Source organism: Dipodomys ordii, unplaced genomic scaffold, assembly GCF_000151885.1.
Source record: "Dipodomys ordii isolate 6190 unplaced genomic scaffold, Dord_2.0 Scaffold42, whole genome shotgun sequence".
NCBI lineage: Eukaryota > Metazoa > Chordata > Mammalia > Rodentia > Heteromyidae > Dipodomys > Dipodomys ordii.
In genome coordinates this window covers 3984003-4006807 of record NW_012267258.1, presented here as the reverse complement: position 1 = coordinate 4006807, position 22805 = coordinate 3984003, and the positions used below count along the sequence as shown (strand labels likewise).

General features: G+C 50.4%; 1 protein-coding gene across 2 annotated transcripts in view; it reads right to left on the bottom strand.

Annotated features, from left to right (window-relative positions):
* Positions 1-4855: 4855 nt before the first annotated feature.
* Positions 4856-22805, bottom strand: part of Col2a1 (collagen, type II, alpha 1) — a 33305-nt gene continuing 15355 nt past the window's right edge. For both annotated transcript variants that reach the window (XM_013018825.1, XM_013018826.1), the window contains 36 exons: positions 21500-21598; positions 21133-21177; positions 20937-21035; positions 20681-20734; positions 20232-20339; positions 19837-19890; positions 19652-19750; positions 19452-19505; positions 18979-19077; positions 18575-18628; positions 18152-18205; positions 17767-17820; positions 17186-17239; positions 16908-16952; positions 16690-16788; positions 16058-16165; positions 15684-15737; positions 15136-15189; positions 14473-14526; positions 14082-14135; positions 13689-13796; positions 13196-13249; positions 11850-11903; positions 10521-10682; positions 10209-10316; positions 9859-9966; positions 9711-9764; positions 9476-9583; positions 9194-9247; positions 8922-9029; positions 8643-8696; positions 8095-8202; positions 7227-7515; positions 6590-6777; positions 6016-6258; positions 4856-5468 (listed from right to left, as the gene is read on the bottom strand). In XM_013018825.1, the coding sequence (XP_012874279.1) occupies positions 5322-5468; positions 6016-6258; positions 6590-6777; positions 7227-7515; positions 8095-8202; positions 8643-8696; positions 8922-9029; positions 9194-9247; positions 9476-9583; positions 9711-9764; positions 9859-9966; positions 10209-10316; positions 10521-10682; positions 11850-11903; positions 13196-13249; positions 13689-13796; positions 14082-14135; positions 14473-14526; positions 15136-15189; positions 15684-15737; positions 16058-16165; positions 16690-16788; positions 16908-16952; positions 17186-17239; positions 17767-17820; positions 18152-18205; positions 18575-18628; positions 18979-19077; positions 19452-19505; positions 19652-19750; positions 19837-19890; positions 20232-20339; positions 20681-20734; positions 20937-21035; positions 21133-21177; positions 21500-21598 (3342 nt within the window). In that variant the 3' untranslated portion in view covers positions 4856-5321. The remainder of the gene's footprint in view (positions 5469-6015; positions 6259-6589; positions 6778-7226; positions 7516-8094; positions 8203-8642; positions 8697-8921; positions 9030-9193; positions 9248-9475; positions 9584-9710; positions 9765-9858; positions 9967-10208; positions 10317-10520; positions 10683-11849; positions 11904-13195; positions 13250-13688; positions 13797-14081; positions 14136-14472; positions 14527-15135; positions 15190-15683; positions 15738-16057; positions 16166-16689; positions 16789-16907; positions 16953-17185; positions 17240-17766; positions 17821-18151; positions 18206-18574; positions 18629-18978; positions 19078-19451; positions 19506-19651; positions 19751-19836; positions 19891-20231; positions 20340-20680; positions 20735-20936; positions 21036-21132; positions 21178-21499; positions 21599-22805) is intronic.

Sequence of the window (22805 nt, the reverse complement as noted above, 5' to 3'; positions counted from 1 at the left end):
GCACTTGTTTTTCCTGTTCCCTAGGAGCGTTTTTTTTCCTGTGTGTGTGCATGTGCGTGCATGCATGCATGCACATGTACATGATGCTACTGGGGCTTGAACTCTCCTTTGGCTCTTTCACTCACACCACTTCAGCCACATCTGGCTTTTTGGTGGCTAAGAGTCTCATAGATTTGTCTGCCTGGTCTGGCTTTGAACCAGTATTCTCAAATCTCAGGCTCCTGAGTAGGATTATAGGCATGAGCCATAAATGCCAAGCTCCCAGAATATTTTTAAAACAACAGTTGTGCCAGGAAAGGTGACTCCTACCTGTACTCCCAGCAACTTAGGCAGTGGTAGGAGAATTTCAAATTTGAGGCCAGACTAGACAAAAGATAACAATACCATCTCAAACAATTAAAAGGTAAAATCTAAAAGGGCTTGGAGCATAACCCAAATGGTAGAGTCCTTACATCACACCTTGGCTCAGTCCCCAGTACTGAAAAATACAAAAACAAAAAGGTAAAGGATTTTCTTCCCATTAGAAAGATGTTTCTACTAAGAGTTTATATAAGGCTTGATTCTCTCCATCCATCAGCAGGAACTTGGATTGGAGATGTGATAGAAAAATAAACTCTGCTTTTGATTCATCTCTGTCTCCTGGGCCCTGATGGGTTCATAGTTCTGGGGAATCAGAACATGGATGCCTAAGTGCACATGATGCACTTTGGGGAGGGAAGAGAAAAGAGTTAGTAAACACATGGTGTCTACCTATCTGAGCACCTGTTAGAACAACACAAGGCTGCCCCAGTGCTCTTCCCAAATAGAGCATGCAGCACCCCTTAGAGGTCTAAAGAGATAGGGCAGAGATGCCCAGTGTGAGAAGCTACTTACCTAAGAGGAATTCTCCTCCAGCCCCATCTGGCTTTACTCCTGAAAACTGGTTAGAGGGGGATTTTTGTTTGTTGGTTTGTTTTTTAGAAAGGTTTCTTGATGGGGCACTGGTGGCTCATGCCTGTAATCCTAGCTACTTAGGAGGCTACGATCTGAGAATTGTGGTTCAAAGCCTGACCAGGAAAGTGTGAGACTCTTATTTCCAATTAACTACCAAAAGCCAGAAGTAAATCTATTACTCAAGTGGTAGAGTGCTAGCCTTGAGCAAGAGAAACTCAAGGATAATACCCAGGCCCTGAATTCAAGCCCCAGGACCAGCATACACACAAAAAAGTTCTTCCACTACATCCAGTATCTGAGACACAGGAGGGTGGGTTGCAGTTGTAAGAGGGCAGAGAACACAGAAGCTTGAGTGGTCAGGTGCGAGATGGACTCTAGCTTTCCACAGAGGCTTCGAGAAACACCAGCAGAGCAGCGTAGGATGGCAGGGCCTGTACATTAGGTAATGTCCTCGTTCTCTTAGCTTGGCTTTTTGCTACTTGCTTAATGTTTGCTCTGCAAACATGCCAGGTTTTATGACTGGCTGACAGTAGCCATGATCGAGTTGCTCCATAGCAGGGTTGAACACTGGCGTCCCAGAGTCAGCTGAGCTATGTGATGTGTGCACAGCAGTGGCAGCAGTGGTGACAGTGACGAGTGATGAAGAAGCAGCAGCTCCCATTGCCAAGGGTGTTGCTCTTGGTGTTATCATGGGGGCTATCAATTCTTGAACAACAACAAAAATAAATCTAGCATTTTCTCTTAACCGTCCTGCAGATTAGAAAGGAGAACAGTGGATTCATGCGTGACTTCTTTACCATTGTTTTCCCAGCAGATTGAAATGAGGAATGTGCCTTGGAGGTGAGGCTTTGCTGGAGATTGTGTCTGGATTCCAGTGACTCACACCTATAATCCTAGCTAGTCATGAAGCTGAGATCCGAGCATCACAGTTCAAAACCAGCCCAGGGTAGTCTAAGAGACTCTTATCTCCAGTTAACCACCAAAAAGCTGGTGTGGTTGAAGTGGTAGAGTGCCGGCCTTGAGTGGAAAAAGACAAGAACATAAGGCCCAGAGTTCAAGTCCCAATGCCAGCACAAAAATAAAAAAAAGAACAACTATTGAGAGCCTAGTGTATGCCAAAGATCGCAATTTCTGTTGTGTTTTGTCCAAAGTTGAAGCTAGAAGTTTATAAGTCCATCACAAGCCTTTCATGCTCATCAGGCCTACATTGCCTCCACCAGCTATTCTGCAGCCCTTCCCCACGGTAGGACTTCCGAGATCTCTAGGTCACTTGTACAACAATTTACTCATAAGTCAGCCTATTTGTTAAAAGCTCTGCATCCATCAATGGGACTTTGATTTTTGCCTCGGCAGAATAGTCATTCTTTCCCATTAGAAATATAATTCTTGCCGGGCTGGTAGTTTCTACCTAGAATCCTGCACAGGAAGCTGAGCTCTGAGGATCCAGAGTCGAAAGCCAGCTAGAGAGTGCTCTCAGACTGGTAGAGTCTTATCTCACAGTTAACCGGCAAAAATCTCCAAGTGGAGCTGTGGCTCAAATGTAGAATACCAGCCTTGACCAAGAAAGCTAGGGGACAGTGTCCAGGCCTTGAGTTCAGGCCCAGCACTGGTACAAAAAATAAAAATAATTCATTCCTCATTACCTTGTTGGCACTCCTTTACAATTCTGTTCTTTTAGTTGCTTAGTGGGTGACTCTATTTCACAAATTATCCTTTCATTTACTGTGAATCCAGAGGACTGGAGAGGAAGGTGAGCCTTGCGTGGAGTTCAGGCAGCTGGCTCTTAGCGTACAGCCTTTTGACACCAGAGACTTTCATAGAGAGGAGGAAATATTAAGCCTGGAAAAGTAACCTGATAGAACCCTCATGTCTAGCCACCCCATTCACTCATCCTGCTGGCACGGAAATTTGACAGGTTCTGAGCAGAGAGACCCTCTGCATAAGCAATCTGGGGGATTAGCCATGATTCTGGTTAGGACCAAGCAACAGTAGCTAGTACAGCACTCTCAAGCAGGATGTACTTTAAGGCTTCGTGTTCCATGCCCCCACCTGGAATTCTGCATCCAGATGTGTCCTTTAGAGATCCTTGTGTTAAAAGCTTGGTCCCCAGGATGATGCTATGAGAAGGTACTGGAACTTAGATTGGGCCTAGAAGGAGATCTCTCCATCCAACCCTGGGAACACTTGCTATTATTTGCAGGTTTTACTGGGCATTCAGGAAGTGGATGGGCTGCAAGGGGTCAGCCATGTGCACCATGACTTCTCTTGCAGATGTCTAAGTGGTCACAACCTACTGGATTTGTTTGTTCTAAGTAGGAAGCTCTAACCTAGAAGGAAGCAGCCTTGGATTGACAGGTTGGAACCATCCATCTCTTTAGCACCACCTACTCATTTAGGGCAGGTTTCACAATCATCTCCCTTGCTCACCCTTCTCACTGGGTAGAAGGGTTGTTTACTTTTTAATTATGAAATATCTAGTCCCTTTGTTTTTTGAGTGGAGGGCAATCCTGGCACTTGAACTCTGGGCCTGGGTACTGTTCCTGAGCTTTTGTGCTCAAGGCTAGCACTCTATAACTTGTACCACAGCTCCACTTCCAGCCTCTTTTGGTAACTAATTGGAGATAAGAGTTTCACAGACTCCACACACCTGCCCCCACCTCCCGCCAAGGCTGCCTTTGAACAATGATCCTCAGATAATAGCTTCCTGAATAGCTAGGATTATAGGTGTGAGTCACTGGCACCCTGCTAAACTACCTACTCTTAACTGTATATCTTCATTGATCATGGTTTTATTTTACTACAAATTGGTCCTTTTAAGATACACTTCATTTAAGTTTACATCAGAAATTGGGCATTGATATAAACAAATCCAATTTAAAAATCTTTTAGTAATTTTTATTGTTTCTTGAATAGAAAATCCATCCATTTTCATCTTAAAGGAATGGGAGAAAGATGAGAGAAAGGGGTAGAAAAGTTCATGACTCTCTAGTTTGTCTTTTGTGCCAGACAGCTTTGGAAGTTTGTTTTATGAAGTATTGCTGTCATGGATTCTAACTGGTTTCCTGTCTTTTATCCATGATACATCTTTGCCACCATGGCCCTCTAGTGGAAAAGTGAATAGCTTGCTTATCTCTGACACACATATCCAAGGTATTGGAAAGCAAGGGACACCAGGTGGGAGGGAAAATGGGAAAGCTAATTTATTTACTTATTTAATTTATTTCTTTTATGTGAGTTTGAATTCAAGGCCTAGGCACTTCCCTTAGTTTTTTTGCTCAAGGCTACTGTTCTACCACTTGAGCCACATCTCCACTTCTATTCTTTTGTTTTTTTGTTGTTTTGGGGGGGAGTTGCTGATTAATTGGAAATATCTTAGAACCTCATGGCCTTTCCTGGCTAGGCTGGCTTCAAACCTCAATCCCCTAATCATAACCTTCTGAGTGGTTAGGATTATAGGTCAGTCCCTACAGTACCCAGAAGGCTGTTCATTCTTTTTTTTGGGGGGGTGGTCCAGTCATGGGGCCTGAACTCTGGGCCTGGGCGCTGTCCCTCAGCTCTTCAGCTCAAGGCTAATGCTCTACCACTTGAGCCACAGCACCACCTCCGGCTTTTTTTTTCTTTTTGTTTATGTGGTGCTGAGGAATCGAACCCAGGACCTCAGGCATGCAAGGCAAGTGCTATACCACTGAGCCACCTTCCCAGCCCCGAGGCTGTTCATTCTTAAGTCTGGTTCATTCAGAGGAGGTATGTAGAAGCTTTCAGAGTAGCTCCAGGAAGCCAGAGTGGGACCAAGAGAGATAAGAGAAGACAGCAGCACAAAAAGAAAAAAAAAAAAAACAAAAACAGGAAAAGGCCAGAGAACCACATCGGTGCCTGAGAATCAAGGACTAATGCAAAACAAGAACAAAGCAACATCCATGTGTACTTTCCAATAATTTTTTTAATTTTTTCATATCAATTGATGTTTTAAAAAATACAGAGGTGTTTGACACAGAATAGCACCATTGTATAGGACACATAGTTCCTGTGCCCAGCACCTGTTGGAGGGGGGCGGGGTCTTCTGGCCTGGGCTGTGGGCAGTCACTCAGGGGGGTGTTTGACTCACATCAGTTAATTTCCTGCCTCTGCTTCGACCCAAAGGTCGTACAGGAAGACAATAAATAAATAGAACACCGAGATTTTTATTTTGCAGTCTGCCCAGTTCAGTTCTCTTAGAAAGAGGGGGAGAATAGTTGAAACTGTGAAGTTGGGTTGAATGGACATCGGTCAGGTCAGCCATTCAGTGCAGAATCCTAGGGTGACTGAGATTGGAAAGTACTTAGGTCCTTTTGGTTTGCAATGGATTGTTTTTTTGTTTTTTTTTTTTTTGTTTTTCCTTGATTCGGGTTTTACAAGAAGCAGACAGGTCCTATGTCCACACCAAATTCCTGCTCAGGCCCTCCGATGTCCATGGGTGCAATGTCAATGATGGGGAGGCGTGAGGTCTTCTGTGACCGGTACTCGATGACAGTCTTGCCCCACTTACCAGTGTGTTTCTAGGGACAAAGAGAGAGCACATTACTCAGTCGATGCATTGCAATCCAGGGCTGGCTGCTTGGGATACCCAAAATCAGCCACCACAATGTGTGAACCATAGTGGATGCACCCCCAGACACTTCCAGGGCTTGTCAAAATCTCCAGTGTCTGTCTCTCCTCTACTTTCCTGCTTCTCTCCTATGGTAAGCTCCCATGGTGATCTTCAAATCTCTCTCTCTTTTCCTCCCTCCCTTCTTCCTTCCCTTCTTCCTTCCCTCTCTCCCCTTTTCTTCCCTTCCCTCCCACCTCCTCTTCCCCTCTCACATGCCCATACCATTACATAAGCACTGTCACAGGAGTTGCTAAGCATGCTGCATAGGGCCTTCTTTCTCCTGAGCCAGGACACTCATAGAACACATGTAGCTTTCCCTCACCTGCCAACGCATCTCAGGATGCCCCTCCCACTCAAGCCTCTGATCATCCCTTCACTCTAGGAGCAGGACTGACCCATAGTCCTAGGCAAGCCAGACCCTGAGCAGAGAGAGGTCCAGACATCCCCTCACTCACCGTGCAGCCATCCTTCAGGGCGGTGTAGGTGAACCTGCTGTTGCCTTCAGCCCTCATCTCTACATCATTGGAGCCCTGGATGAGCAAGGCCTTCTTGAGGTTGCCAGCTACTTCATCCAGGTAGGCAATGCTGTTCTTGCAGTGGTAGGTGATGTTCTGGGAACCCTCGGTGGACAGCAGGCGCAGGAAGGTCATCTGGACATTGGCGGTGTTGGGAGCCAGGTTGTCATCTCCATAGCTGAACTGTAGGGACAGAAAGCCAGGGTGTGAGACCTGGGAGCCAGAATTGGTGGAGATCGGGGACTACAGGTATGCTAGCTGTTCAGGGCTCCTCAGAGCTTGAAGATGGTGCAGGGGTGGTAGAGAGCTGGAAAGACATTTCTGCTTTCAGGAAAAGGAGAAAAAAACTCAAATGGATTTCTTTTCTAACTCTAAATGGGGGGCGGGGATACTTGTCCTCTTCTCCCCTTCCTCTCAAGCGGTGGAGAATACGAAGGAGATAGCTAAAAACATCCAAGAAGAAAGAAGCAAAAGTTCAAGCAGTCAGTTCAGACAGAAACACCCAGACACTCACATGGAAGCCACCATTGATGGTTTCTCCAAACCAGATGTGTTTCTTCTCCTTGCTCTTGCTGCTCCACCAGTTCTTCTTGGGCACACTTGCTGGGTTGGGGTAGACGCAGGTCTCGCCTGTCTCCATGTTGCAGAAAACCTTCATGGCATCCAAGGTACAGCCCTGGTTGGGGTCAATCCAGTAGTCTCCTGCAGGGGAGAGTTGGGACTCCATCAGTCTGAGTCAAAGGCCAAGGAAGGCTGAACTGGGCTGGCCAAGAATGTTGAGGGGCCACAGGAAAACCAGGGAGTAGGAGGGCTGGTCTCATGAAGAGAGGGGAGATGGGAAGGCATGGGGAAACGGGGGGAGAGGGGGAGATCTAGATGGACAATTTCAGGCTAAAAGCTAAAATTGGCCCAAGCCAAAAGTTGCAAGAGCAGTGCCCCCTGTTGGGTGGAATCCAGCTTGAAGTCACTTCCTGCCATGGCAGGACTCCAGCTATTCTGTTGTGGGATGGTGAAGCAACCATCTATTAGAACCTTCCCAGTCTGTTTCTCCCTTGTACTGCGGACATCTCCGCCTTGCTGTTGATGGTGGTTGGGCTCGGTGGGCTGACTTTCCCCTTTCAGGGATGGGGCCCCTGTCCTCCTAGGCTTACCGCTCTTCCACTCTGGATGGCAGAGTTTCAGGTCACGGCAGGTGCGGGCAGGATTCTTGCGGGAACCCTCAGGACTGCGAATGCTCTCGATCTGGTTGTTGAGTGACTTGAGTGTGGCATCTACCTCAACATCATGTTGTCTCAGATTACCAGCTGCCTGGTCAGCTCGCATGTACTGCAGGGGGTCAGGACCCTTCTCTCTCTGGCCTAGGCCGGCAAAGGCGGACATGTCGATACCAGGGCCAGGGGGACCTGGAGGACCAGGGGGTCCAGGATTTCCAGGAGGACCCTGCGGCAGGAAATGAAGAGATTAGCCAGCAATGGTGGAGAGGAGCCCATCTGGGCCTATCCCCATCCTCTATAGCGTGTATTAGTAGATCCCCTTGACAGACCTATGGTCAGGGCTGGAGGTAGTAGGCCAGGCTCCAAAACAAAACCCTTAGCAGTTTCTTTTTTTTTTTTCCTGGCCCCTCGTTTCTGTCTCTGAACACCAATTGTGTATCTTCCGACCCTCTGAGGGGACCTCAGCATAAAGGATGCATTCTGACACCCCCCCAAAAAAGAATCCCTGAGCTGGGTGCTGATGGCTCATACCTGTAATCCTAGCTATCAGGAGGCTGAGATTGAAGGATTGTAATTGAAAGCCACCCCAGGCAGGAAAATTGGTGACATTCTTATCTCCAATTAAACAACACAAAGCCAAAAGTGGCTCAAGTGGTAGAGCGCTAGCTTTGAGCACTAGCTCAGGGACAGTGCTCAGCTCCTGAATTTGAACCCCTAGATCAGCACGTGCACACACCACTCACACACAAATCCCTGAGCACCAGAAAGAGGCGAGGGAGAGCACAGAAGGAATCAGGATACTCACAGCAGGGCCAGTTTCGCCTGAACGTCCACGAGGACCAGGAGGCCCAATGGGACCAGGGATTCCATTAGCGCCATCTTTGCCAGAGGGACCCACAGGACCAGGTGGACCCTACATATCAGGAGAGAAGGGATGGTGATTAAAGAATGGGCCTCCCAGGTTAAGGAGCTGTTTGGCTGGATAGGTGGCCAGTATGGTGGTACCAGCTACCCTGTCCTCAATTCTCCACATGACTTAGGCATAGACTCTCTTAAACTTGCTCAAGGACAGTCAGTGAGCACCATGGCTCCTCCCCTCCTAAATGCCTCTTTGTTCCATTTTTTTTTAAGAAGGAATCGGTATCTGATACTTTTGCTCATTGGCTGGAGCACTACCACCTGAGCCATGCCTGCAATCCCCTAAGCTCCTGTTCGCCTAATCTGTTACCAGGGTACGAACAGTGAAGCTGCTTTTTCTTCATCACCTGTGACCTCAGGTACTTTCTCAGGGTGCTTCCTGAGTGAGGACAACTGAGCTCCAACACCACCACCCCCCATCTCCATGTCACTCACCCGAGGGCCAGAAGGACCAGCAGGACCAGAAGCACCTTGGTCTCCAGAAGGACCCTGTGTGGAAGGAAGTGACAGATGTCAGCTCAGGCAGACATAGGGATACATCCACCTTGGGAGTGAGGAACAGGGGTGTGTCCTCAGCCCGCTGCCTTTTCTCTCCCTTCCACCTCCCTGCGGGGGAACCTCAGAGTTTCTAAGGATGTCTTAGCCACAGGGGCAACTCAGGAGGGGCGTTAAGCAGCAGGAAGGCTTGGCATAGCACCCTACAGTGACACTTACGGGAGGGCCCGGAAGACCCTGAAGGCCAGTGAAGCCACGATGTCCCTTCACTCCCCTTTCACCAGGCTCTCCAGAGTCTCCTTTGTCACCTCGGGGGCCTTGAGGGCCCTGGGAACAAGACAGACATGGATTGAATTAGTTCAGGGCCAGAAATTCTCTGTACCCCCCCCCCCGAGCCAAGGAGTTGCAAGAAGGGCCACAGGGTCCTTGTGGCTCTCTGGCCCTGCCCTGGGTGGGAGAGGGGACCCAGCACAGGAAGCAATGATACTTACTGGGATTCCACGGGCTCCAGCTGGTCCTGAGGGTCCCATGGGGCCTTGTGCACCCTATGAGGACAGAGTGAGCATAGTGTCAGAGAAAAGTCAGGATGGCTTTCCTCTGCATCTGTCTCAGGGCTGGGCACCAAGGCTGCTGCCCCTCATTCCCTGCATTTAGGGAATTCCTCTGGCTCCCCGCATTAGGTCAAGAGGGCAGGGAAGGTGCAACCATGGACTTCTCCTGTGTCATTCAGCCACCCTCCTCACCCCTGACTTTACTGGATTGGGGGTACTCACAGCCTCTCCTCTGTCTCCCTGCTTTCCAGTTGGGCCAGCAGGGCCAGGAGAACCAGGGGGGCCAGGGGCTCCAGGAGCTCCCAGGGCACCAGTCTCACCACGATCACCCTATCAGGAGAGAGGTCTCAGGTTCAGAGAACGTTCCAGATGGAGCAAAGACAGAAGATCTTGCAGAATGTGATGAGGCTGACTCCAGCTGTTAGGTCTCCTTCGTCCTAGCACATCAGATACTCACCTTGACTCCAGCTGCGCCATCTCTACCAGGGGGGCCATCAGCACCAGGACTGCCCTGAACAGAAAGAAGTAAGAATGTAGTTAGAGCTGCTCCCTGCACAGAGGCCCTCTCCCAAGGCAGAGCCACCCCAGGATGGGCCCCTGCTTACCTCTCGTCCAGGTTCACCTGCAGGACCTGTCAGGCCAGGAGGCCCCACGGGACCAGGGGGGCCTCGGTCTCCAGATGCACCAGGGGCACCCTGCTTGCCAGGTTCACCCTGGAAGGACAGAGATCTTTGAGTGTACGTGCTAGCATCCTCATCCAGTGATGTACTGCCCCCTTCAGGGGATAGAACTGGTAAAAGGGGGCAGTTTCTGACAGTGTTGCATGAGTGGAAACCTCAGGACAACTTTTTTTTTTCCCCCATCCCAGAGCCCACCTCCCAGTAGCCACAGAGCTAAAAGCTCCTGAGCCCAGATGTGCACAGCTGGACCAGAAGGAGAGGCGTCCCTCACTCACCGATGGACCGGGTAGGCCAGGGAATCCTCTCTCACCACGCTGCCCAGGCAGACCAACAATGCCCCTCTGACCAGCCAGACCCTGGGGACCTGGAGGACCATCAGCACCCTGGGAAAGGAATGACAGGTGATGAGAAGTGACAGAACACTGGCCAGACAATTTCTGTACCACCACCACCCCCAAGATGGCAGGAGGGCAGTTCTCTGCACAGCTACCCACCCACCTCTAGTCCCTAGTCCCCTAGTCCCTCCCCCTGCCCATCCTGCGTCCGCTGAGCCCAGGAGTCTCTCACAGGCTTGGCAAAGGACTTACAGAAGGACCATCATCTCCAGCCTCTCCCTTCTCTCCAGGGGGTCCTGCAGGACCTTGGAGGCCAGGGTCACCAGCTCTGCCAGGGGGGCCGCTGTCTCCTCGTGCACCTTTGGGGCCATCTTTTCCAGAAGGACCAGGAGGACCAGGGGGTCCAGGATTGCCCTAGAAGGAGCAAAAATTTGGCCTCACTCTTCCCATCCAGGCTGCTGAAACCATTGTGGCTTCAGGGACTTCAGGTCTTCCAGGGGGATGCACCAATCTCCCCACCCTGATCTAAGCTACCTTTGAAATCTCTTCTCCTCTGTGAGAGCTCTGGGCAGTCAGCCGTGCTCTGCCAGGGCCTGGTATGTTTTGCCCTTCCTGTCCATGTGGAATCCTTCCTGCCTGGCTCCTTTTTGTCCTTAATGCTCAAGAAGCAGCTCTAACACTGCTGCTGCTGCAACTTCGAGCCTTCTGCTCGCCCCAGCCCATTCCCGCTGCACCTGATACTGGTGAGCTGAGTGAGTTCTCCCTATCTCTCCTCCCTCAGTGGAACCCCTAAGAGTCAGGTCTGGGACTTGAGAGCTTCTTTACAGTGATGGGTCTAAGTACATAGAACACAATCAAGAATCTCTCTGTGTTTCTCTGTGTCTCTCTGTTTCTGTTTCTGTTTCTCTCTCTCTCTCTCTCTCTCTCACACACACACACACACACAGAAAGAAGAGCTGATTATATCACTTCAATGGTACAATGAAACACAATGCACTCAATTTTTTCCAGGTGCTAGTGGCTCATGCCTGTAATCCTAGCTAATCATCAGGCTGAGATCTGAGGATCATAGTTTGAAGCCAGCCTGGGCAGGAAAGTCCACAAGACTTGTCTCCAATTAACTACCCCTCAAAAAAAAGACAGAAATGGAGCTGTGGATCAAGTTGGTAGAGTGCTAGCAAGGAGCAAAACAAAGCTCAGGGACCGTGCCCAGGCCCTGAGTTCAAACCCTAGGACTAGCACCAGAACATTTTTTTAATCACTAAAAAAAAATGTCCCAGATGAGGACAATTATGCCAGCCTTCCCTGTCCACTGAAGGAGAGGAGCCTGAAGTTGGAGGGCTGAGCTCAGACCAGCAAGGAAGGCTTCATGTTCCCACCTTTGCCCCCAAGCTGTCTTCAGGGATACAAGTCCAGTGGCCAATTCCTTACTCCTCCCAGGAGTAGGAACAGGTGAAGAGGAAAGGGGACTTAGCCTCCAGCTCTCTAGATTCTATTAGGGGCATGGTTCAGATTAGTTCACTCCTGCCTTGCCTTCCTGGGCCAAGAGTAAGGCAGATAGCAGCAAGCAATGATACTTACATTAGAACCTGGGGGTCCGACCCGGCCAGCAGCTCCAGGGAATCCAGTGGCTCCCTATGGAAGGAGAAGAGAACATCTGAACACCCCAGATCCTCAGGAGGGTGGAAAATCAAATTGGTGGCCAGGAAGTTAGTGGTGTTTTTAAAATAAATCTAGTCACTTTTTAAATGTTCAATGTTTTTGAAGGAACTCTTGCAGGGCATTTTCCTAAAATAGCATTTGCATCCTGACTTATCAACATCCTGATAATATATATATATATATACATATATATATGACATTCACACACCTATGTACAAATGCTCCTCAACTGGTGATGCAGTAATGTCCTGATGACCCCCTCATAATGGGAAATAATGCAAATCAGAATGCACTTGATATACCTCACCCACTATGTATCACAGGAACACTGTATCCACTTGATGTATCAGCTATGTACCCTCATGATTGCATCCTTGTGTGTTTAATATGTAACCATCTAGATTCCATCATGTTCCCAACTGAAATGTCCAAGATTAGTCAGTTTTTATCATGGTAGGCTAGAATGAGCTCAACACACCCCGTGTAAGCTGCCTTGATATAGACAAGTCTAGATGACAATGGTTCTAAATACTTGTATTTATTAAATGGCAACATTCAAAAACACGTATCTCCAGTCATTGACTTGAGTTTGTTTGTATTGTATGCATAATCTGAAAGTGATCTGCTTTATTTTATACCTCACAAAGAAAGACTAGGGCAGAATTAGAAAGAATATTTTTTCTGATCAAAAAATCAAAGAAGAAAGACTATTGTTTGGATTTTATAAACAAAGGTCTCTAATTTTTCTACTTGAAAACTTCACATGTTTTCTGTGATGTTAACTTTTTCTTCTGTGGCAATAAAATGTATTCAACTCTCGCTATTTTATAATTTATTTGTGAATACTAAATCAGTTTAAAAAAAACATTGGTTATTGCGAAGGAAAAAAAAAACCAAATTGGTGGGTCTGGAGGGGTCGCCCCAGAGGTGGGCAAAGGGCATGAGACTGCTTAAGAGTAAAAGGGTGAGCTAGAGAGAGGACAAGCCCTTCTGGGCCTGGCTATGGAAGCAAGCACCTTGGCCTCCACCTGTTGCTCAGTGTGCTTCAGTGAATTGAGAGGCCAGGACTAGGGTTGGGGGGCTCCCAGGATACCTAGGTATCCTGTGGAAAGGGGAGACCTCCTCTCCCACCTTGGCTGAGGAATGGCCTTAGTCTGGGGCATGAGCAGGAAGAGATGGGGGAGTCCTGAGCATGGCCCATGGGGAAAGCCTAGGACCAGAACTCCTTTGTGGGATGGGCTAGTAGGGAGAGGGATCTCACTTACCGGAGGGCCTTGGGCACCTCGTGCTCCTTTAGGACCAGTCACTCCAGTAGGACCCTGGGGAAAAGACACAATGAGAGCAGGTGGCCTAGCAGCACAGTAGGCTTCTGGCTAAGCCCCATCAATGGACTCCTGAGACTTCCTGCAGAAGGTGCCACAGGTAAATCTGTCCACCTCATCAATGGCATCCACAAAGCCAGTCCCCAGTGGGGTTGGGGGGGTAGGATGGGGGATGATAATCTCCCCTACTGGCCTCTCACCTCCCCCAGCTGCTTCGTCCCAGTCACCTGTGATGCATGGAGATGCAGCCTGTACTTTGTCAATACTCCCATCCCTACCCATGTACCCCACATGCCACACCCCAGTGAAAGCTCTCCTCACCAGCCAACAGTGGGGGGTGACTTCTAAACTCCTAGCCAAAGCTGTCTGGTATCTCTTCTTGCCCTGGCAATCCTGTCTCATGGGAACAATTCTGCAGAAGCTTGGCTCGACCTACCTGTGGTCCAGGAGCTCCAGAAGGACCCTGAGGGCCAGGGGCACCAGCATCACCTTTCTGTCCAGCCTCTCCCTGCTCACCCTTGGCACCAGGTTGGCCATCAGCACCCTGTAACAGGAAGAAGGGGCAGATGAAGGAGGGACAAGCCACACATTCATGGCTCTGCCAAAAAAGAAGAAGAAGGCCAGAGATTCCATGTCTGTCTGCCATCTGTCTGTCTCTACCCTGGGCCTACAAATGTGATCTGAGATGGGGTTGGTATATTCATATGGGAAATATGAGAAGAGCGAGGGAGAGTCTATTTTCCTCTGCCTCGTGTACTCTTCCTTCCTACCTCCCCTTAGGTTAGACGGGTGCCTTCAAGAAGGTGGAAGTGAGGCAAGAGATACTCACAGGAGGTCCAGCAAATCCAGCAGGTCCTGGGGGACCAGTCTCCCCACGTTCACCCTGTGAAAGGAAGTTAAAAAGAAGTTAAGCCCTGCTGCTTGCCTGCTCCTGTGCCTACCAGAGAGGTCAAAGCTATCTGTTCAGCCCAGCCTTGTGTCCAGTCACCACCATTGAGGAGGCATCTGAAAATGATCTGAGCCCTAAAGAAAGAGACTCAGGGTGGAAAGCCTTCCTGGGATCAAAGGTCCTGATTCCTCACTACATCCCAGGCCCATATGGCTTCTCCCGTGCTTTCCTATCTCTCTCCTGTCCCAGGCCCAAATAGCAAGGCTGAAGGCAGAAATGGTTTCTGTTTAGGAGCCTAGAACCAATCCAGCTCAGAGACACAGATACTCACCGGGGCACCACGAGCACCAGCACTTCCAGTGGGCCCAGGAAGTCCAGCTTCGCCCTAGTTGGGGGAAGGGGGGGGGACCAAGAATAAGTGGTGGGGAGCAGAGTGGGGTCCTGGTGGTAGAAGGGAAACTTGGGTTCCTAGCCCCTTCCTGGCCTGGCCTGGCCTGTTTTCTTTGTTTTGTCCACCTCTACAGCCTCTTTGCAGCATGTGTGTGTGTGTGTGTGTGTGTGTGTGTGTAGGGGGGCTTGAACTCAGAGTCTCTTGCTCTTGCTTGCCTTCCCCCCACCCCCCAAGGCTGTCACTTTACCACTTCAGGCATACCTCTGCTTCTGGCTTTTTGATGGTTAGTTGGAGATACACGTCTTTCACAGATTTGTCTACTTTGACTGGCTTTGAACCTGGATCCTCAAATCTCAGTCTCCTTACTAGCTAGGATTATACGCATGAGCCACCAGCACCTGGCTTTCTTCACAGCTTTTTTTTTTTTTTACTCCAATCTAGTTGCCTTGCCCAACAGATCCCACAGTCACAGGCTCCACTGTTAAGAGTAGCCCCCCTCCATCCCCCACCTCCTTTCTCAGCTGCTGCCCCAGTGGCAGGAAGGTGATGGGGGGTAGGGAAGAGGCTTGCTGGGGAGGCTGAGGAAGCTTGGGCACAACTCACCTTCTCGCCATTGGCGCCTGCTGGGCCAGGGGGACCGATGGGACCAGTTAAACCCTGGAGGAAGAAGGCAGAAGTGAGAGAGGCAGGGAGAGTGGGAACAGGCACACAGGGCTCTGCAGGACCCCATACCTAGTTGAACCCTTCCAAGATCCTCAGAGCTTCCACTGTGTGGACCCCAGGTTTGTTTCTATTTTGTTGTGCCAGTCCATAGTCTTGCAACTCAGGGCCTGGGTGTTATCTCTTTTTTGTTCAAGGCTAATGATCTACCATTTGAGCCACAGCTCCACTTCTGGCTTTTTTGTGGCTAATTGGAGATAAGAAATCTCATGGATTTTCCTGCCCAGGCTGGCTTCAAACTGTAATCCTCAGATCTCCTGAGTAGGTTGGATTACAGGTGGGAGCCACCAGCACCCTGGCTTGGTTCCAAGTTTTGACAGTGAATTTCCTCTGGTTTTTTAGTCCCCTCCTCCGAGTGTCAGACTCCCATGGGATCCTCTGTGGCTGTCCTCACCCCACTCTTCAGGGGCCTACAACTAGCAGTTACTTACTCGTGCACCGTCCTTTCCAGGGGCTCCCTCGGGGCCTTTCTCACCAACATCACCCTGGAGAGAAAGAAACCAGACACTTCAGGGGTGCACTCCAAAGCCCTTTGCCAGCTCATCCCGACTTGGCTGGGGCCCTCGGGCTCAGTTTCTGCCCAACAGGGGTTTGCTGTGGTCTCAGAGCAATTGGCAAGGAGTCACAGGAGATATAAGAATGTGTGTGTGTGTGTGTGTGTGTGTGTGTGTGTGTAGGGGAGCTTGAATTCAGGGTCTCTCAAGGAGGGGTAACCAAGACCCTCATCTCCAGGTGGCAGGGAGTAAGGTTTGGGAGGTGGCAAGGTTGTAGTTTGGGGAAGAGGCATGCTAACCTTGGCACTTACCCTGTCTCCTTTGGGTCCAGCGATACCAGCTGCTCCTCTCTCCCCCGGCATTCCTTGAAGACCTGGAGGGCCCTGAGCCCCAGGGGGACCAGCTGGGCCAGATGCACCCTAGAGTGGAGACAAGAGGAGTTTGTCATGGGCAACACCTCTCCCAGAGCCCAATGTGTGAAGCCTGGAAAATCAGCATGCCCTTCCTTCTTCCCTTCCTCCTATCCAGACCTTCTTTGCAGTGTCATCTGTGTAATGTGTGTGTGTGTGTGTGCGCGCGCACGTGCACGTGCATGCCCATCCTAGGGCTTGAACTCAAAGACTAGGCTCTATCCCTGAGCTTTTGTGTTCAAGGCTGGCATTCTTTCCACTTGAACCCCAGCTCCCCTTCTAGCTGTTCGGTGGTTGATTGGAGATAAGAAGTCTCACAAACTTTCCTGCCCAGGCTGGCTTTAAACTGCAAGTCTCAGCTATCAGCCTTCTGAATAGTAAGGATGACAGGTGTGAGCTACCAGCACCCTGCTCCTGTGCCTTCTTTCATTCATCTCTCTTACACTTCATCCCTCTTGAGCCTCCTCCCTTTGCCTTCAGGGTCTCCCAGAACTATCCAGAAAGACTTTTTGAGAACAACCCGCCTCACTTACTTTGGGACCATCAGTGCCAGGAGTGCCAGGGAGACCACGGGAACCTTGAAGGCCCTGGGCACCGGGAGAGCCGCGTTCACCTGGGAAACCTCGCTCACCCTGTAGCAAAGATCACCAAGGAGCAATCAGGCAATAAGCAATTGAGAGGAGGCCAGGGAGACAGGGAGGGGAGCAAGGCCCCAGGACCTCCCCCCAGCAATGGCCAGTAAGACACTCACCCTGGGACCCACAAGGCCTGGGGCTCCAGCTTCACCAGGAATACCCTAGAAGACAAAGATGGATGTAAGAATGAAAGCTGCATGTCCCAGATCCTGGGATAGCCCTCCCCCTTCAGCAAGGGTTGAGCATTTCCCCCAGGGAGAAATGAGCTCAGACTGTCTTCTGTGGAGAACTGAGACAGATGAGGGACACTCCAGTGCCACACGTGGGTCTAGGTGCCCCCCTTGCCCTTGTCTCCAGCCGAAAAGGTTCCATGTTCAAAAACCCTGGTGCTCACCTGGTCACCTGGTTTGCCACCTTCACCTGGGGGACCAGGAGGGCCTGGAAGTCCCTGGAATCCAAAGTGATATGTGTTAGCAAAGGGGTGAGGGTACTTCCCCAGCCCTCTAGTGAAGCACAGAACAGATACACCTAAAGAGGCAGCCATGGCAGCCAGGGAAAGCTCATCAGTTCAAATGCAAGAATCAGAGAAAGAGAAGAAAGAAATAAAGAGAGAGAGAGAGAGAAAGAAATAGAGAGAGAGAAAGAAAGAAAGAGAGAGAGGGGGGAGGGAGAAACAAAGAGAGAGAAAAAAAGGAAGAAAGAAAGAAAGAAAGAAAGAAAGAAAGAAAGAAAGAAAGGAAGGAAGGAAGGAAGGACAGAGGAAGGAAGGAAGAGAAAGAAAGAAAGGAGGGCTGAAGCCATGGCTCAAAGATAGAAAGCTTGCCTAGCAAGCTCAAAGCTTCAAGTTCTAACCCAAGTACCAAAAGGAAAATAAAAAGGGAAAAGTAGTGAACCTCCACCCATGGTGCCTGTTGCTGCCAGAGAGCTGTGAGCATAGTAAGGGACTGGATAGAGAGCTTGATCGGGACACCTTACCTGGAACCCAGATGGCCCAGGAGCACCCTGTTCGCCTCGTTCACCAGCAGGTCCCTGCAGAGGGGGGAAAAAGGGGGAGGAGGGGGTGAGCTGAGCCACTGCTCCAGAGAATCTGTGGACCACATCTGTAAGCACCTCTATGGTCAGCAAGCCAGACAGGACAGATGCCTGCACTGTGTATGAATATGTGTGCCTGTTCCCATCAACCCACCAGGGCGGGTCCCCACTGTCTCCAGGAACACCCTATTTCAGCATGGGATGACTCTGGTATCCTAGACCAGCCCAAATCCATGTCTGTTAGCTCCCTTACTAGATGGGCTGAGGCTCCCTGACTCTACCAACCCTGCCCGCAGGGCCAACCCAGGGAGGCCTAGGCAGTACTTACAGCGGGGCCAGGAGGTCCTGCAGCACCTGTCTCGCCATCTTTACCAGGAAGACCCTAGAGGCAGAGGAAAGGGTGATGTGATGACGGAACATTCTTTTTCCAGTCCCACAGTTCCTGGCAGATGCACTTCTGTACACAGGATTTCCAGACCTCTAGTGAGCTCCATTTCCACCCTCCTATTTGCCCTGCCATCAATGATATTTTCCCTCAGCTTTCCCCCCAGATCCCCTTCCTGCTGCTCCATAGCCGCCAGAGGCTCCCTGGGTGGATGGCAAAGGGACCAGCCTAACATGGGCTCAGCCACGAAAATCAACTCCTGCTAACCAAGGATCCAAGGACCGTAGTGAGAAAGGCCATCCTATGTCTCCTGGAGACATCCAGCCCACACCAAGTCATGGGTGATACGTGGGGAAGGGTACTTACTCTAAGACCAGGAGCACCAGGCAGTCCCTTCTCACCAGCTTTACCAGCCTCACCCTAGAGAAAAGACAAAAAGATGATGAGACGGAGGGCTGGGTGAGAGGTAGAGCAGACTGAGAGACTGAGGCTTGGGGCAGTCAAGTATCAATCAGCCTCTTTTGTGTTTAAAAGCAACCAAGCCACCAAATAGTGCCTCAAGGTACAATCGTATGTCTGTGGTAGCCCAAGGCTCTAGTGGGCCCTGGGTGTCCCCAGATTATATGTACTCCCTCAGGACATGAAGGCTGGAGCTACTCATGGCACAGAAATCTCATTCATCCCTGTTCTGGATCCAGCCTTTTCCTCCAGGAGCAAAGAAGGGAGTAGTACCACGTAGAAAGGAACCAGATGAGAGAATAATCACTTACATTGGCACCTTTGGGGCCAGGGAAACCCATGACACCTGGCTGCCCACGAGCTCCCTGAGGACCCGGGGGTCCAGGGCGACCATCTTCACCAGGAGTTCCCTGAAAGAGAAGATGCCGTGCTCAGAACATGGACCTTCTTGACTACATTCCTTGGTCATCTAGGACTGACCAAGGCTGTCACTAATAGCGGACACCACACACATAGGTCCTTATGTTACAAGGCACTGCTAAGCCCAGACAGTCCACCCTGAGACTGCATTGCCTTTCCTCCTAGAAGACGCTCAAGTGCACAAGAGGGTAGCATTTTCCCAGTTTGCAAGAACTGCCCAAGATATACCTGGCTCCAGAATCCACTATCTTAAAATTCACACCACTCCCGAGTGCCTTCACCCAAACTCCTGTCTCTCTTCCCACCACCTCCCCAAAGATATCACCCACCTACCCTCCCAACATCCTTGGGATGAGGGACTTACAGAAGGACCAATTTTGCCTTGAGGACCAGCATCACCAGGGCGGCCAGTGAGACCCTTTGTGTGGGAGAAAAAAAGAGGGTGGCTTCAGGAACAGGTGCACCATCTTCGCAGCACAGGTTGTAGGAAGGGAGCTGGTGGGAAGGGTCTGAGCATCTTCTCAGAATCTGAAGCCAAGAGTAATTAGCAGCCTCTCTACTTACCCGGGCCCCAGGAAGGCCAGGTTCTCCAGGACGGCCAGGGTCACCATTGGCTCCTTTGGGGCCAGCAAGACCACTGGGACCTCGCTCTCCAGGGGCTCCCTGTATCACAGGAAACAGGAAGTCAATGGGATGTCCTCTAACCAGGAATGCAAGGAGGCCCATTCCCATTTTTTTTCCCCACTCACCTTGGGACCAGCCAGACCATCCTGACCTGGGAAACCTCGGTTGCCAGGAGCACCCTGGAGGAGAAGGAGGAAGGATTCAGTGAGTGGCAATGGCTCTTCACAGAACCAGGCCTGGAAAGAGCCCCCCACCCAGCATTCAGGAGTCAATCCCATCTACCCACCAGCTATAATCTCCATGGTGCAGCAGCTGCAGCCTGGGAGATTCAGAGCCGTTAATTTCTTAGCCCTGCCTCCACCATTCTGTTCACTGCTTTGCATCATCTAGAGAGACTAGGATCCTAGCTATCCTCCTGATTGTGGATGGAGAAGTGAGGAGAATCCTGGCCAGAAAAACCTTGGCAAGACCACAGAGCCATAGGACTGCACTTGAGTGGAGTGGCTCCTTGTCTACTTACTCTTTCTCCAGGGGGACCAATGGGCCCAGCACCACCAGGCTCTCCACGGGCACCTCGTTTGCCTTCTTCACCAGCAGGACCTGGGGCTCCTTGGGGGCCAGCAGGACCCTAAGGATGAACCCAAAGAAAGACATTAGTGAGTCTTTACCTGGCCCTGGGGAAAACACTGTCCCCTGAACGCAGGACTAGAGGCCTGAGTAAAAGAGAAGAGCACAGCAGGATCAGCCATGAAAGAGCAGATATGGCCCAAGAGAGAGAGAGAAATGGTGCAAAATAATAGAAACGAATCCATCTGGGAGCAGCCCTCTCTGGTCCTAGCAGTCCCTTTAAGCTTCCTCCTCTAGGTACAATGGGAGAGGGCCTACACGGGAGGATGATCTGGGCGGAGGGATACTCTGTGCCCTCAAACAGACAAAGGGGAGATAAGAGTCGGCAGGGTAAATACTCACAGGTTCTCCTTTGGGGCCTTGTTCACCCTTGAAGCCAGCAATACCAGGTTCACCCTAGGTGAAAGAGAGACAGGGGCTCATCCTGGGTTCTCTCCCCAAAGCCTGCCCACCTCCAGCAGCCCTGCTAGAGATATCCTCAGAGCACACTGGGTGAATCAGGGCAAGAGAACTTAAGGAGGGGCACTGGGGGTAGGAGGAAGGGGGGTCTGACTACAGGAATGTAGCTGGAGCTCTAGAGTTTTCTTTAGGCTCTTACCGTCTGACCTTTGGGGCCCAGAGGACCAGTTGCACCTTGAGGGCCAGGAGGACCACGAGGTCCAGGGAAGCCAGGAGCACCAGCAATCCCAGGAGCACCCTGCCAGCGTAAGCAGAAGGGAGGAGCTTCAGAAGAGGAGACCAGGGCAAGGAGGGACTGAGCTCACCTGAGGAAAAGGCCCAGGGGCAGCACTTACAGCAGATCCTTTGGCTCCAGGAATACCATCTGTTCCAGGGTTACCCTGAACAAGAAGATGGGGAAGGGGGGGCAGAAATCATTGTAATAAGCAGCCATCAATAATCTGCAACCCCCTCTCAGCCCTCCAGACCCCAGTCCAGGGGCTGGGAGACAAGTGCCATCCATTTTAGGGATGTTCCTGCAGCATGCTTCAAGGAGAAGCAGGGAATCAAAGGAGACATGTCTAGAGGGCAGAGGGAGGTCATTGAGCCAAACTAAAAATGACTGGGGACACACCCCTCACAGGGATGCATGTTATCCAGAAAGGCCAAGATCACAGACCTCAGATCCCACATCCTCCCAGGCCTAAAAAGAGCTTCACTTACAGAAGCACCAGCAGGCCCAGGGGACCCAGGGTTGCCAGGTTCACCTCGAGGACCTTGAGCACCTTCAGGACCCCGGGCACCTGTGGGGCCAGCTTCACCCTGGAAAGAGAGCAGGAGGATGAGGTAGGGGGGAGGGGGAGGAGGGAAGCCACACGTCTTAAAGGGCCAGCTGCGTGGATGGCTCTGCATATGATCCTACAGCTGAAGGTGAGCATGGGTTGTTCACACATGGGGCTCCCACTCCTGTCTTCTCTCTTTCCACCTTGTCTGCACACACAATTGTACAGTGGCCTGCTTCGTTTTAGCAATGAGCAGTCAGCTGGCTCCGCCAGAACTTAGCAGAAAAGTCTGAGTTGGATTTGAAACATGAAGCCATAAGATAATGGACAGATGGGCTAGAAGACATGGGCAGTTACCACTGTCTCTCCTGCCTCCTCCTATTTTCTTTTTCTTTTCTCCCTTCCTCTGTCCCTCCCTCCCCTCTTGCTTTCCTTCCCTCCTTCCTTCCTTCTTTCCTTTCTTCCCCTTTCTTCCTTCTTCTTTCTTTCTCCCTTCCTTTCTTCCTTCCTCTCTCTCTCTCTCTCTCTTTCTTTCTTTCTTGCTTGCTTGCCTGCTTGCTTTGCTTTCTTTCTTTCTCTTGCCTATACTGGGTCTTGAACTCAAGAATTGGGTGCTATCCCTTACCTTTTTTTCCCTCAAAGCTGGCACTTTACCACTTAAGCCACAGTTCTATTTCTGCTTTTTCTCTGGCGTTTAATTGGAGATAAGAGTCTTACAGACCTTCCAGCCTGAGCTGGCTTTGAATATGATCCTCAGATTTCAGCTACTTGAATCGCTAGGATTATAGGCATAAGCCACCAGCTCCTGGCTTATTTTTCCATACACTGGGGGAACAGAGGCTGGCAAAGGTGAATGCCCAGTCACCTGGCTTTTGGCTTCCTGTCCACAGCTCACAGCCTCTGCTTTGCTTCTGCCTGACCCCTGGGCCATCAGTGTTGCCCCCAGGCACTGGGCTCAAATGTATTTGAAGTACCAGAAAGTCAGAGCAGAGCAAGCTAGGACAAGTACCCTCATTCTAGTTTTCACTACTTTAACTTTGGTCTCTGGCAGCACCTTGCAAAAATTGCTTCTGCTTTCTCATTTTTATTTTTTTTTTAAATTTTTCCTGAAAGTTACAACTTGCAGACTCTGGTTCTCTCGATGGAATCCCAGGGGAAGGACGACTGACCTGGAGAGAGGGCAGAGCCTCCTCAGGTTTCTTCTCAACATTCTTGCTTCACTTTTGTAAATTATTATTTTCTAAAGG